A 16,910-nucleotide genomic window follows, 5' to 3' on the forward strand; every position below is an offset into this window, starting at 1 on the left:
ACCACGAGCAGCGTTAGGATGTTCAGCATAAGGCACTCTAAACCATCCAGCACGTTTTAACATAACACGTGCCTATGAAAAAGAGGCAGGGAGGGTGGCTGAAGACAGCCCAGACACTGAGCAGCCCTAGGACAGGTGAGTGATTCATCTGCAGCTACATTTGCACTGGCCCCTGTGAGCAGTGGGGGGGAACAACTTGGCTGGGCTCCTGTAGTGGTTGGGGGAAGGGGGGCATGGGGGAAGGTAGGAGGGCCCCACAGATTAAGCTTGCCCCTTAAACCGGCCCTGGGAATGTGTATTGTAGACTACGTCTATGTAATGCTTGGGGGCTATACTTTATAAGTCAGCGCGTGTGCCCAAGACTAAGTAGCTGGGTAATGGAAGAAGCTACACAGGTGGCCACAGGAGTAATGAACAAGGGAGCAAGATTGCCCAGAGCAACTGCAGCTCTGGGCTTCCGATACCACCTATCATGCTAGATGCTATGTGATACAATACACAACAGATGTAGTCGGTAACAGGCTAGGGTCATACACGTTAGATCAGATGGCAGTGGTACAGTGGACTAGACAGAATCAGAGTCGGTAACAGGGTAAGGTCATACACGTTAGATCAGATGGCTGCGGTACAAAGGACTAGGCGAGAGAATGGTCAGTAAAGCTAAGGCCGTATCTAAGTCAGTCTGGCAGTGGCATTGAAATACATTAATTGAGTAATGTAAGTCACATTAATATACAATGGCTGTTTAGTGCGACGCCGCGGCCACACTAATCCTCAGGCTGAGTAACAAGACAAACAACAGTCAGCCAGACAGAATGCTTTGCCTATCTAGTCGCTGCCCCAGTGACGGTAAACATTCACACTGACATAGACAAGACAGGTAGAAATGTAACTAATGGCAACCGCTGCTTTAGTTACGTCCTCAGGAACAAGGCAAGAAGGATAACTACCAGTCACCAGCGTGGTGAAGGCAGTCTCCAATTAGCAGGATAGTGGACTTCACTGACCCCCTGTGGGTTCAGCAAACATCCAGCAGGCATGGAAATACAAAACAAGGCAATACACAATACTATCACAGCATAGACCCAGAAACAACTCAGGGAGCTGTACGCTATGTCGGGTGGAGTCTGAAATGCAGGGCAGACTTTTATGTGGACATCAGCCAATGGATGCAGGCATGCAAATTCCCACACAGCTGAAAGGTAATCACTCAATCCTGAGCTAGCTTGACCACAAACTTCCAGCCGACTGTGAAAAAGGACTCTCATAACAAATTCATGCAATATTATGCAACAATATGCATGTAGGAAATCCAGGGCTATCTGGCTGCAGTTGAACTGCAGCAAGCAATAGGAGTAATCGGGACAGCATCCTGAACTGCTCTGAACTGCAGAGTGATTGCAAATGACAATGAGACTTATTGCGAATGCGCACCCAAATGCAAGCAGATAAGTCAGAACTGCCCGGTTGCAGTTCCACTGCAACCGACAGAACATGCTACAGGAGAGATCCTGACAGTCTACTTATGAAAAAAATTGAGTCTGAGCCCTCCAAAGAAACTATCCAAAATAACTGCAGCCCCTACTTACTGGCGAGTACTGCATGCGTCATTCATTTTAATGGAGAAACCATCTATTATCTCCCCTGCGATCACAATGGGTAAAGTGGCATGAAAGAATCAGCAGTGAATATATAAATTTAACCTGTACTGGGTTCTGCAAGCCCTTGGTCCAACTTAGTATATATGTATCCTGTTTGTTAAGTATATTTGCCATAATATTATGCTCTGTACATTCTGCATAATATGAATGTACTACAACATTTTATAAAAAAAATTTTTTTGAAAAATTGTGCAGCTTATTATTTATTAAAACTCACCGCTCAATGGAAGTTTAACAGGTGACTGTATTCCAGCCGCTATTGCAGGTGCTTGTAAAAAAAATTAGGAAAATGCTCTTGTTAGATATTAGTTATTAACAGATTGAAAGATACTTCTATTATTAAATAATGACCTTTACATTATGTGATGCCACAAAGGATTGGCAGATCAATATTTGTGGTTACTGGAGGATATACAAATAAAAGTTGTGATGGGGTAGTATGGTATGCAAAGGAATGAGCAAAGACCCATTTTGATTCTTGCTTATTGGTATGTGCTGAAGTGGATTGAAGTATGAAGGTGAAAAAATGGAAGGTGACATGGTTTACTGTCTGTATCCTCCTAGTTTCCAGGTGAAGTTGAAATGAAAGTTGATACAATGTTGTGAGTTGCTGGGTTGCACCATTGGCACAAAATACTTAAATATCACTCATTTAAATTAGAATAATATGAATATGTGTCTAACATGCAACAGAAAACTGAAACAAACTGCATTTTTTTAGTTGCAGTTAAAAAAAAAATCTGCCTGTGGATTTTAAGCCTACAGCAAACAATGTTCTATTCAGCAGCATCGCTAGGGCCTTTGATCCGGGGCACTGCCCACGAACCTGTTGCCATGGTGCCCCGGATCACACTGAGCTGAAGAAAGGCACTGGGCAGAGCAGAGAGGGAGCGGGCCGAGCGTAGTTAAAAACTCACCTTCCGATCTCGGCAGGCACAGCTTCCATCTTCTTCCGACTTCCTCCCCCGGCGTCCGTCGCCTTAGTTACAGCGCCCCCTGTGATGACATCACAGGGGGTGCTGTTACCAATGTGAGGGACGCCGGGGGAGGAAGTCGGAAGGAGATGGAGGCTGCCTGCGGAGATCAGAAGGTGAGTTTAACTACGCCATGCCCAATCCCCCTCCGCTCTGCCCAGCGCCCCGCCTGCTTACTCAGGGGGAACCTTCCTATCTAACCTATACTAGGGGCATCTATCTATCTAACCTACACTGGGGGAAGCTACCTACCTAACCTATACAGGGGGCATCTATCTATCTGTCTATCTAACCTATACAGGGTGCACCTACCTATCTAACCTATACTGGGGACATCTATCTATCTAACCTATACTGAGAGGGTACCTACCTATCTAACCTTTACTGGGGGCATCTATCTATCTAACTTACACTGGAGTCACCTACCTATCTAACCTATACTGGAGGAACCACCTATCTAACCTGTCCTGGGGGAACCTACCTACAGTATTTAACCTATACTGGGGGAACCTACCTATCTAACCTATACTGGGGCACCTACCTATCTAACCTATACTGGGGGCACCTACCTATCTAACCTATACTGGGAGAAACTGCCTATCTAACCTATACTGGGGAACCTACCTATCTAACCTATACTGGGGGAATATACCTATCTAATGTATACTGGAGGCACCTACCTATCTAACCTATACTGGGGGCACCTACCTATTTACAGCCAAGCAAAGCCCCAGGGCCTATGCCCAGCAAAGCACAGCCCCCAGCAAAGCAAACCCCACAGCCCAGCAAAGCGTACAGCCAAGCAAAGCCTCGTAAAGCCCCCAGCTCAGCAAAGCCCCCCAAAATGCCCCCCAGCAAATTGCCCAGCCCAGTAAAGCCCCCTGAAAATCACCTAGCAAAGCCAGGTTGGCTCAATATCACTGCCAGCGAAGCTGGCACAGCATCGCCGTCAGCCAGGCCGGCACAGCATCACTTGCTAGCAAAGCCAACACAGCATCACCACCAGCCAGGCCAGCACAGCATAGCATAACCGCTAGCCAGACAGCCCAGCATGACCGCCAGCTGAGTACAGCACACAGGCTAGCCAGCCAAAGACAAGACAGAAGCCAGATGAGGGGCTTATTTATGTGAAATACTGCCTATTGAATATATTTAAGTTACGCCACTGCAATGTTCATGTACACTTGGCCCCACCTATGACCATGCCCACTTTCCCTGGCATCACCACGCCCATTTTTTGCTATGCACGACGCACAATCATTCTCTCCTGGTGCCCAGGGGTGCCCCGGATCTCCCAGGAACCTAGAAACACCCCTGCTTCTATTATATGCTGCAAGTTATCATCAACCCAGCCAGGCTTAAATAGTGTCAACAGAACAGTATTTAAAAACAAACCTGAAACGAAAATAAACTTTTGAGATAATGACTTGTATGTGTAGTACAGCTAAGTAATAGAACATTAGTTACAAAGAAAAAAAGTCTTGTGTTGATTTCCAGTTCAAAAAGAGTTAAAAAAAACTTCAGTTATCAATGCAAAAGAGCTTCGGGCTCTTCGACCCACTGGGTCGAATACAGTTCTGTTTTCTGAGGCACTTAGGAGAGACACCTTGAGATAAGGTTTTGCTGCAGGAGAGTTCAAACAGTCTTTATTTCTGCTTTGTTTTATAGCTTAAAAGATAAAGGTTCATATGCAATTAACTTTTTCTCCTGGGCTTTCTCCTAGGCAATACTCAAAATCATTTCGACAGTATTTTTTCACTTCTTTTTTGGTACCATTTCAATTGCAGAGTGCTGAAAAGTTATGCTAAGTAGGAGATGATAAATTATCTCCTAGGAGAAAACTCCGGAGAAAAAGTGAATTGCATATGAGCCAGAGTGTGGTTTCTAAACTGCAAATATGACAGAATGATACAATGTAATTAAAAGAAAAAAAAAAGCTATGTAACTGAAAATAAAAATATTCTCAACTGTGGGACACTTTTGTGCTACTAATGTTCTTAATCATTTCCCTTACTACACATACAATTCATGATAAGTTTTTTTTTTTTTTTGCTGCAGGTGTGCTTTAAACCTGAAGTGAGAAGAATATGGAGGCTGCCATATGTATTAATTTTTAAACAACACCAGTTGCCTGGCAGCCCTGCTGATCTATTTGGCTGCAGAAGTGTCTAAATCACACCTGAAACAAACGTACAGCTAATCTTGTCAGATCTGACAATAATGTTAGAAACCGCTGATCTGCTGCATGCTTGTTTAGGGTCGATGGCTATGAGTATTGGATGCAAAGGATAAGCAGGATAAGCCAGGCAACCTGTATTGCTTAAAAGGAAATAAATATGGGGGCCTCCCTATCCCTCTCACTTCAGTTGTCCTTTAAAGGCGCGTACACATGCCGGATTCCTACAAACGACGGGTCGCCAGACCCGCCCTCGGGGCAGCCGTTCTGCCGACAGTTTGCCTGTGTGTACAGTCTGTCGGCAGGCTAATAAGGCTGGTTTTGACAGATTCGCTCGGCGGATGGCTGGCCAGCGGAGATGGCCCGAGCCTCCGATTTTCGGCAAAAGTTCGGTTAATGCTAACTTTCGTAAACCGCAATAGACTTCAATGGGGAGGTGAACTTTGAAAACTAGAAAAATTTATTCTGGCCACAAAAGTGATGGAAAAGATGTTTCAAGAGGTCTAACACCTGGAGGCGGGCATGGCGGAGTGAGATACACACCAAAAGTCCAGGGGAAAAACCTGGATTTGATGCAAAGCAGTGTTTTAAGGGCCAAAATCACATTGAATGCTAAATTGCAGACCTAAAGTGCTTTAAAACATCTTACATGTGTATACATCAATCAGGGAGTGTAATTAGAGTACTGCTTCACACTGACACACCAAACTCACTGTGTAACGCATTACAAACAGCTGTTTGTATAGTGACGGCCGTGCTGGACTGGTGCGCACCATGGCCAGAGTGCAGGCCATGCCGGCTTTCAAGCCCAGTGCTTCAACCTTCCTGGCGGTAAGCCCGAGCTGAGCTCGGGCTATGCCGCGCAGGAAGATATCTCAGCCCCCGGTGGGGCGATTTGCCACATTTAAAGTGCTGTACGCGCATCTAGCACTTTGCTAGCCGCGCGTGCAGCTTGATCGCTGCCGCTCAGCGGCGATTGCCCGCATGCAGCGGCGGAAGAGGGCCCTCCCCCGCCAGAGCCCTGCGCTGCCCGAACCAATGAGTTCCAGGCAGCGCTATGGGCTGGATCGGAGGCGGACACATGCACCCTCTAGTGGTGTGTCATGTAGCTACCACTCTGGTAGCTTTACATGAAACAATTTTTTTTTTTAAACACCGCCAGGAGGGTTAAAACATCTTGCACATGTATACCTCAATCAGGGAGTGTAATTAGAGTACTGCTTCACACTGACACACCAAACTCTCTGTGTAATGCACCGCAAACAGCTTTTTGTGTAGTGATAGCCGTGCTGGACTGGTGCGCACCATGGCGAGAGTGCAGGCCAAGGCGGTTTTCAAGCCCATATGGTCACCGGGCTGAGATAGCTGAATGACAGAACAGTGACTGTTCAGCTGATCAAATTTGTTCTATCCAAAATGAAGCAACAACCATATTATCTTGGGTGTGCCCAACCCCCCCCCCCCCCAAGAGACACTCATATAGCCAGCGGTCATTGCTTCATTGTGATAAGCAAGCCCCTTCACCGTGGCAAGGTAATGATCACGAAGGGGAATTGGCACATGTACATGCCGTTTTTTTTGTTGTTGCAGCTTCAGTGCAGCCAAAAAAATTAGGCAGGCATATACACGTACCAGAAAATTAGTATAGCAGCCTTAAGAATTCAGGAATCCACCTGGAGTCCTGGACCCTGTTGGTGGTGGTGGAGAAGGCAGTCAAGCGGCCTGCGGGCAGCGGTGCTGTGTGGGGAACGACTTAGTCTTGGGGCAGGCAGTCACACGGCATGCAGGCAGAGATGCTGTGTGTGGGGACTGGCTTAGTCTTCGGACGGGCAGTAGCCCTCCGGGATTAATGCCTCATTCATTTTGATAAAGATGAGGTACTGAACACTTTTGTGACTTAGGCGACTTCTCTTCTCAGTGGCAATGCCTCCAGCTGCGCTGAAGGTCCTTTCTGACAGGACGCTTGAGACAGGGCAAGACAGCAGTTGGATGGCAAATTGGGACAGCTCTGGCCACAGGTCAAGCCTGCGCACCCTGTAGTCCAAGGGTTCATCGCTGCTCACAGTGTCTACATCCACACTTAAGGCCAGGTAGTCGGCTACCTGCTGGTCCAGGCGTTGGTGGAGGGTGGATCCGGAATCGCTAACGCGAGGCATTGGACTAAAGAATATTCGCATGTCCGACATCACCATGAGATCGCTGGAGAATAAATACATAGATGCAAAGTATATGCAGAGCGGTATCATGGAAAGACTGCTGGAACACACAACTAGGAAGAAGTACCAGAACCAGGCTTGACACTGCATTGAAAAGTCCCAGCAAGCCACCATCACAGCATCACACTGAGGAAGCCCACGTGATAGTGGGCATAACACATGTGGGCGAGGCTTGGGGATGATGGGCTGGAGGTTTAGCCTGGAGTAAAGGCAAGACTCACGCCCTACGCGTGCATGGTGAGCCCCGAGGCATTGAGCGAGCCAGACCACACAGCAGGTACCTGCTACCCGCGGGATGCCGCGGAGACCGCCATAGGGATACGAGTTATACAGGGAAGCTGATCCCAGGGCGGTAAAGTATGTGGAACTTCGCAAGAAACCGTGTATATTGCTGCTGTTGATAGGTCTGCTACATCAAGTTTCAGCCTGGCAGCTATTGGTCACACTAAAGTGATACAGCATTGCAACCATAGAGACTTTGATCACTACAGTCAAGAAAGCTCCTGCATAGAGAGCCTGAATAAATTCAGACTGTGTTAGTCCTATATGAAGTAGCATTACAGTGCCTGATAGCATTAGTCATATACTGTACATCAGTCATTAGGTCGGCCGACCAATCTGAGTGTGTATGAGGTGTTGGGGTGGTGTGTGTGATTCCAGGAGTACTCCTAGGTATTGATGCCCACATCTTGTTTTTAGGGGGATAATGTTTTATAGTTGGATGGGGGTCACGTCTTTTTTCGACAAATAAACAGAATTTTTGCATACAGATCGTTTGAGTGGCGGTTGTATTTAATTTTTGCTAGTTGGTAGTTTTCAACCAGCCTTCCCTCTGGAAATATTTTCTTGAGGTGATCTCTGCTATATTAAAGGGCCTGTTCACCGGTTATTCTGGAATTTTTGCTGTGTGGGGAGCGACTTAGTCTTGGGGCAGGCGGTCACACGGTGTGTAGGCAGAGATGCTGTGTGTGGGGAGTCTGGGGACTGACTTAGTCTTCAGGCGGGCAGTAGGCCTCCGGGATCCATGCCTCATTAATTTTGATAAAGCTCAGGTACTGAACACTTTTGTGAGTTAGGCGACTTCTCTTCTCAGTGACAATGCCTCCAGCTGCGCTGAAGGTCCTTTCTGATAGGACGCTTGAGGCAGGGCAAGACAGAAGTTGGATGGCAAATTGGGACAGCTCTGGCCACAGGTCAAGCATGCACACCCAGTAGTCCAAGGGTTCATCGCTGTTCACAGTGTCTACATCCACACTTAAGGCCAGGTAGTCGGCTACATGCCGGTCCAGGCGTTGCTGGAGGGTGGATCTGAAAGCGCTAAGGCTTCAGCTAAGGTTGGACTAAAGAATGTCCGCATGTCTGACATCACCATGAGATCACTGAAGCGTCCTGTCCTTGCCTGCATGGACATGGGAGAAGGATTACTGGCAGTGGTACACCTTTCTTCCGTTGTGCTGTGACAGCACCCTTAAACGCACTGTAAAGCATAGTTGCCAGCTTGTTCTGCAAGTGCTGCATCCTTTCTGCCTTCTGGTGAGTTGGTAATGTGTCCGCCACTTTGTGCCTAAACCGAGGGTCTAGTAGCGTGGTCACCCAGTACAGCTCATTCCCCTTGAGTTTTTATATACGGGGGTCCCTCAACAGGCTGGACACCATGAAAGACACCAACAAAGTTGAATGCAGACGTACTATCCATCTCCTCTTGCTCTTCCTCAGTGACGTCAAGTAAGTCCTTCTCCTCCCCCCAGCCACGAACAATACCATGGGAACGTTGAGCAGCACAAACCTCCTGCGACGCCTGCTGCGGTTGTTCTTCTGCCACCGCCTCCTCCTTCTCCTCCAAAGAAACACCTTCTTCATCATCCGAATCTGACTCCTTTGCCCCACACAACTCTTCCTCCTCCTCCCCCTTCTGTGCTGCCGCAGGTGTTGAGGAACCATCTGGTTTTGATGAAAATTGCTCCCACAACTGTTCCTTCCATAACTTTTCCTCTTCACGCTCCTCCACGGCTTGATCCACCACTCTATGCACGGCACACTCCAGGAAGTAAGCGTATAGGATCAAGTCACTGATGGTGCCTTTGACTGCAACTCACCAGGTTGGTCACCTCCTCAAACGGCCACATGAGCCTGCATGCATTTCGCATGAGTGTCCAGTTGTTGGGCCAGAACATCACCATCTCCCCAGATTGTGTCCTTCTACTGATATTGTAGAGGTACTGGGTGACGGCTTTCTCCTGTTCTAGCAGGCGAAAGAACATAAGGAGGGTCGAATTCCAGCGAGTTGTGCTATCGCAAATGAGGCGTCTCACCGGCAACTTGTTTCTCCGCTGAATCTCGGCAAAGGGTGCCATGGCTGTGTAAGACCGCCTGAAATGCCCACACAACTTCCTGGCCTGCTTCAAGATGTCCTCTAAGCCGGAGTACTTTGACACAAATCTTTAAATGACTAGATTCAGCACATGCGCCATGCAGGGTACGTGTCAGCTTTCCCAAATTCAAAGCAGAAATGAGATTGCTGCCGTTGTCCTGTCTTGCAGTTTACAATCATTATAATGCATGTGTTATTTAACTGATCACTGTTAACCTAGCCTCATTATTTAGTTTTTTGCATTTTTTTAAGTGGTGATGATTTGATAATTTTTTTTCATGATTTTTTTTTTTTATAATTATAAGTTACACTGAGTAGACACCACTGGAAGAAAAAGCCAGTAAAATATACTGTAGATTGAAAAAAATTAACTATAAACATAAACATTATTATATAATATAAATAAGTCAGGCTTACTGTTTTGTTTCTCCTCTTTTAACATGGTCCCGTCACCTGAATGCTCAAAAATCTCATTGTGGATCTCAGGATTATCTACATGATGATCTCTCAACACTTGTGCTGCAAGGAAAAAACAGACTTCGTGGACCGGGGCAATTTAGGTATTTCAGCCATACCTATATAATTTATAATTGCAATAAGAATAAGCTATCATTACTTATGACACTTAGATAAATGTATAGATAAATGTATACAGTGGGTTGCAAAATTATTCGGCCCCCTTGAAGTTTTCCACATTTTGTCACATTACTGCCAGAAACAGGAATCAATTTTATTGGAATTCCGCATGAAAGACCAACACAAAGTGGTGTACACATGAGAAGTGGAACGAAAATCATACATGATTCCAAACATTTTTTACAAATTAAATAACTGCAAAGTGGTGTGTGCATAATTATTCGGCCCCCTTTGATCTGAGTGCAGTCAGTTGCTTATAGACATTGCCTGATGAGTGCTAATGACTAAATAGAGTGCACCTGTGTGTAATCTAATGTCAGTACAAATGCTGCTCTGTGAGGGCCTCAGAGGTTGTCTAAGAGAATATTGGGTGCAACAACACCGTGAAGTCCAAAGAACACACAAGACAGGTCAGGGATCAATTTATTGAGAAATTTAAAGCAGGCTTAGGCTACAAAAAGCCTTGAACATCCCACGGAGCACTGTTCAAGCGATCATTCAGAAATGGAAGGAGAATGGCACAACTGTAAACCTACCAAGACAAGGCCGTCCACCTAAACTCACAGGCCAAACAAGGAGAGCGCTGATCAGAAATGCAGTCAAGAGTCCCATGGTGACTCTGTACGAGCTGCAGAGATCTTCAGCTCAGGTGGGAGACTCTGTCCATAGGACAACTATTAGTCATGCACTGTACAAAGTTGGCCTCTATGGAAGAGTGGCAAGAAGAAAGGCATTGTTAACAGAAAGCATAAGAAGTCCCGTTTGCAGTTTGCCACAAGCCATGTGGGGGACACAGCAACCATGTGGAAGACGGTGCTCTGGTCAGATGAGACCAAAATGGAACTTTTTGGGCAAAATGCAAAACGTTATGTGTGGCGGAAAACTAACACTGAACATCACTCTGAACACACCATCCCCACTGTCAAATATGGTGGTGGCAGTATCATGCTCGGGGGGTTCATCTCTTCAGCAGGGACAGGGAAGCTGGTCAGAGTTGATGGGAAGATGGATTATAGCCAAATACAGGACAAACTTGGAAGAAAACCTCTTGGAGACTGCAAAAGACTTGAGACTGAGGCGGATGTTCACCTTCCAGCAGGACAATGACCCTAAACATAAAGCCAGGGCAACAATGGAATGGTTTAAAACAAAACATATCTATGTGTTAGAATGGCCCAGTTAAAGTCCAGATCTAAATCCAATCGAGAATATGTGGCAAGATCTGAAAACTGCTGTTCACAAACGCTGTCCATGTAATCTGACTGAGCTGGAGCTGTTTTGCAAAGAAGAATGGGCAAGGATTTCAGTCTCTAGATGTGCAAAGCTGGTAGAGACACACCCTAAAAGACTGGCAGCTGTAATTGCAGCAAAAGGTGGTTCTACAAAGTATTGACTCAAAGGGCCGAATAATTACGCACACCCCACTTTGCAGTTATTTATTTGTAAAAAATGTTTGGAATGATGTATGATTTTCGATCCACTTCTCACATGTACACCACTTTGTATTGGTCTTTCACGTGGAATTCCAATAAAATTGATGCATGTTTGTGGCAGTAATGTGACAAAATGTGGAAAACTTCAAGGGGGCCAAATACTTTTGCAACCCACTGTAGATAGATAGATAGCCAGATATTCCTCTTACCATATATACACAGAAACAACGCTCACAAGCTAAACATTGCACTGCGCTTGTCTGCCAACCCCCACCCTGGGTTATCTCCAGGGTCACTATCTAGCAACCTCCTTCAGTCTTTGCATTCACCAGCTTTGCTGGTTCCCCACCTCTAACTAAGAGGAGGGCACATGGGACACAAGAAGTACTAGGGGGACATGAGGTACAAAGGGACAGAATAATTGGGGGGAGAAGATCCACAAGACGCCCCTGCACCATGGACATGCCAGTTTATTTTTGGGATTTTTGTACTCTAAATCTAGGTGAGCCTTATGGTCCGAAAAAGTTCACAGTGGTCAGTTGCATCAAAAAAACAAAACTGAGCCAAACAGTGATACTATATAGTGCCATGGATGATTTGTATCAAACTTCAAAATTTAAAGAAAAAGCCATCCAGTTGCATTTCAGAATAATTCAGCGTGTCAACTCTTTACCCATACAATTCTATGGGCCTGTTCACAGCAATGGATCACTTTATTCTAACCTGTTGCATGCAGGATTTGTATTAAAGTCTATGTCCAGTCTCCATTGCAATTTACAATCATTATAATGCGTGAGTTATTTAACTGACCACTGTTAACCTAGCCTCATTATTTAGTTTTTTTGCATTTTTTTAAATGGTGATGATTTGATAATTTTTTATTTTCAGGATTTTTTTATAATTATAAGTTTCAAACAAACAAACAAACAAACACAGAACATTTATATCGCGCTTTTCTCCTTGCGGACTCAAAGCGCCAGAGCTGCAGCCACTAGGACGCGCTATATAGGCAGTAGCAGTGTTAGGGAGACTTGCCTAAGGTCTCCTACTGAATAGGTGCTGGCTTACTGAACAGGCAGAGCCGAGATTCGAACCCTGGTCTCCCATGTCAGAGGCAGAGCCCTTAACCATAAACATTTCACTGAGTAGACACCACTGGAAGAAAAAGTCAGTAAAATTTAGATTGAAAAAATGTAACTATAAACATAAATATTATTATATAATATAAATAAGTCAGGATTACTGTTTTGTTTCTCTTCTTTAAACGTGGGCCCATCACCCGAATGCTCAAAAATCTCACTGTGGTTCTCTGGCTTATCTACATGATGATCTCTCAACACTTGTGCTGCAAGGGAAAAAACAGACTTCATGGACCGGGCAACTTAGGTATTTCAGCCATGTACCTATATAATTTATTATTGCAATACGAATAAGCTATCATTACTTATGACACATAGATAAATGTATAGATAAATGTATAGATAGACAGATAGATAGATAGATACTGTATTACTGGTGGGAACGTGTGATGGTTTAGCTTGATTGATAGTAGGAAACATACCATAGAAGGTTTACAACATTCCTGCCAGCAAGTCTTTTAGTGTTAAAATATAAATGAAAGCTCTTTATTTCAGCCAAATGTCCAGTGTTATAAATCACCTATTTGCTTCGACACCAGCAACTTCGTAGAGTTGCACCTCACAGACTGTAAGATAACTTGACTCTCACACAGCAAGCATTATTGGAGATAGACCGTTCTCAGGCTTCTTCAAAGTACAAGTTATTTATTCAGGAAACAGATATACAGATACAGTTCGTCATATCTTAGCCAAGCAGATTCTTGCCTTGTGTTACAGCTGCGTGATTACCTTCCTGCTGAAGGTTACATCTAGACTAACTATGTACAGCATACAGTATATCAGATTACATAAATAAAGGAAATAATTAGGGGTTCCAGTCAGCAGAGGGAGAGAGCGAAAGTAGAAATAAGAATGCGCTCCGTTGGCCCATCCGGCCCTTTAATACTGACTAGGAAAGAGTTAAATGTGACCTCATCTTAGCATTCCCCAGAACCGACTATTGGCTTAGACCCCTCGTGATGTCAAAATACCCACCTACTCGATTAATATTCCATGATTTCTTTCACTTATATACAAGAATGTGATATTTTGTAAATATGGCCTATGTTGATTGTTCTCGTAGTCCCTTTGTCTGGGGGCAGTGTAGGCCTGTGGCCTTCCTTCAGGAACAGGTTCTCAGTATCTGCTTGTATCATGTGCTTCAAGCAGACACTGAGATGCTTCTGCCTGCATCACGAAACCTCTATTTAAAGGTATACTCTACGAACAAGCCTTTTACCTAAAACTCAGTCCAAATAACTGAGGTCTACTTAAATTATAACAATCCTCCCTAAAATGGCTTGATCCGCAGATCCCAGCTTCTGAACCCAGCTTCTGAACCCAACAGTACCTGGTTTCTTTTCTGTATGTTTCACTTTTCGATGCTCGTGCTCACACAACTTCTCTGCTCTAGGCGGTTATCCCGGGGATAATCCCTCTTGGTCTTCCTGTTACCAGGCTATCTGGGAATGCCCTACTTCTAAGTCCCTCTACACCACATTCTCAGCATTTGCGTCACTTGTGTATCACTCACAAACTTGCATGATCACTCACAGAAAAGTGAAACTTGTTTGTCTGTTACACGACGGAGCAGTTTATTCCAATACAAGCATATGTATATCAAGAACATTGAAGAAACTTGAAAAATATATATATAAAAATACAATAAATCTTTATTGAAGACAACACTTGTGCAAAAATATTCATAAAAAGTATCCTTCAAGGAACATTTTCTATAGGAAAAGTTGGCAAACATACAGCAGTGATTAACATCAAGATTAGTGCAAATGTAAATATTGAGGCGACAACGTCGACTTGTTTCGGGATAGACCCTTCATCAGGCCTCCACATGTAAAGATAAATCTAAAACCAAAAAATATAAAGCCAATAGGACCATGTGGTGATAAGATGCAACCAAAGAGTGAAGCATAATATGAGCTGGTGCAAAGAAAATAAAATGTGCAAAAATAGAGAGTAATAATATACAGTACCGCTGTTGTGACAAGGTTGTTAAAGTAAAGAAAGAAACAAGGAAAGAAAAAAGGATACTAGGAACCCTTAAGAAAGTAATAAGCAACAGATGCCACCAACAAAAATGGCAAACTCAAGACTGAAAAAGGGGTACCTGTATAGTTAACACTTGTTCTTAAAAAAAAATCTGGACAATATGAAGCCAGGTATGACCACCTATAAAATGATAAGTATATATACACTCTATCACTAAGCTAATTAAAAAACCAGCAAGTAAAACACTTAAAGTGACCAATCAGTAACTATGGAAAATAGCAGGCGTTAATTAAATGCTCTGAAAAAATGGATAGAGCAGGCATCAAAAATAAAATAGATAAGATGAAATATAATGGCCACAGCGAATAAACTACTCTATAAAAATCACGGGCTCAATACAGTCTCATAGATATATCATAATACAATCACTATCTAAGCAATTGATAAATTAAAGACCACAAACTACTTACTCATCCAATATTCAAATACAGGAACCGCACATGGCAGGAGCTGGAGGAGAATGGCAACTAAGATGGACAACACAGATATCCCTAACTCCACCCATAGGGGCTTGACTCAAGAACTCAAGAGCCAATCAATGTAAAATATGACCAAATAAGGGAAAACCGGATCAGGGAGGGTCAGACCACCAGAAATCCAGCCACAAAGCATGCTGGGCGGAAGTTACATCATGTGTAGTGATGCATACAAAAGTACACATGGACCGAATATAGATACGCAAGGGACGCATCAAAAAGTATGCATGAATGCATACAAACATACGCATGGATAATAAACTAGCAACATACAGCAGAACCTATGCGCCCATGCTGAAAAATTAACTCTTAAGGAAAAACATGTTTGTGAATCCCTGATGTATCCGACCCCCCCAGAACCGCAACGCCACTAATGGTCACAATGCATATCGCAGGGCTAGCTAATCTACTTCCCCAAAGCCCATCTCACATCATGCAAATGCATAAATATATAATAGAAAAGGGTGAACAATACTTGCCCCTCCAATAGACAACAAGCATCATATATAGCATGGAAAGAGTGGGAAAAGAAGGTGTATATTACTTGCTACCCAAGACATTGAAATGAAAATAAAGCACCAAAAGGATGGACCTTCACCAAAAGATAAGCCATAGACCATGCAATTCTAACTTGATAACATATCTCTCAATTTTTAATTTATCTCTCAATTTTTAAGTTCCTGAAAATCACATTCATTAACGTCTGCAAAAAATTGACAATGTCCTTTAACTTTACGTAAGAAGCGTTGTACATCATCCAAGAGTTACAAAAAAAGTAGAGATGTTAATGTTGGTTTCTTCTGTGAGCGAGTTCAGTTCCACAGTAGACATCTGTGGTGGAAAACTGAGGACTTGGCCTCAACAAGTCCTGTAACAATAATAATCACGACGGAGCAGTGCCAGGTGCCTTCTAAAAGAACACCTTTATACAATCAGCTCCATCATAGGTACTGCTACACCTATACCCGTAACCCTGTATATCTCTTAATTTGGAAATATTGATTCATGAGATTGTTTATGAGGCACCAATCTCTTGACCAGGTTCATTTGTTTTGCCTAATTTAACACCCAACCTCACCTGGATATTGATGCCCAAAGTTGTCATCCCCGTCACAACGACCAGTGGGTGTAGGAAGAAATTTTGAACTGCAGAGGCCTCGTCCGAGTGTCCCTGGAATATTGCCGGAAACCTTTTCCACCAGGTCAGACTGGAACTCACCTGCTTATATTTGTGTTCTACCCCGTTAAGATCATCTGTATCATGGTGAAATCTTACCTCTAACTTAGTGTCCTGTTTGTTTAACCGTTGTAACAAAGTGTGGTCGTCTTGGGTCAAAACCTGTTCCCATTTGTCCCATGTCGTGTTATCTTTCAGGATGGGAACTTCCCGTAAAACTTTGAACTTTAGAGTTCTCTTAACAATTTGAGGAATAACGTCATCAAACTTGGATGACTTGATCCATATGGGATCTCCGCTCACACAATATGTTCCCCTTGAAAGATCCACCTTATCGGAACAATTATGAAAATGTACCTTGAATGTGTAATTAGACATTATGTTAAAAAAACAAACCTTTCCTTCAGCCACCGGAACTATTGGTTTGGCTTCAGAGCGGATCTTTTGAATGGTAGCCTCGCATTCTGTGTTATTGAGCCAGCAGGCTTCTTCACTAAATTTGACTTGCGCCGGCAAACACAGGTACCTCTGTGAGAATTGCCTGTATGAGGACAACTCTCCTTGTTTCACCTCCCCGTCTAGCACCAAAAAATGTTGACCTCTCA

The 16,910-nt window shown here is 44.0% G+C and overlaps 1 protein-coding gene across 1 annotated transcript in view; it reads right to left on the bottom strand.

Annotated features, from left to right (window-relative positions):
* Positions 1-16,910, bottom strand: part of LOC137537872 (mucin-2-like) — a 199,267-nt gene that overhangs the window by 172,627 nt on the left and 9,730 nt on the right. The window contains exons 2-4 of the mRNA XM_068259819.1: positions 8,814-9,051; positions 8,309-8,426; positions 2,579-2,735 (exon numbers count right to left, since the gene is read on the bottom strand). Of these exons, the coding sequence (XP_068115920.1) occupies positions 2,579-2,735; positions 8,309-8,426; positions 8,814-9,051 (513 nt within the window). The remainder of the gene's footprint in view (positions 1-2,578; positions 2,736-8,308; positions 8,427-8,813; positions 9,052-16,910) is intronic.

Source organism: Hyperolius riggenbachi, chromosome 11, assembly GCF_040937935.1.
Source record: "Hyperolius riggenbachi isolate aHypRig1 chromosome 11, aHypRig1.pri, whole genome shotgun sequence".
NCBI classification, from domain to species: Eukaryota; Metazoa; Chordata; class Amphibia; order Anura; family Hyperoliidae; genus Hyperolius; species Hyperolius riggenbachi.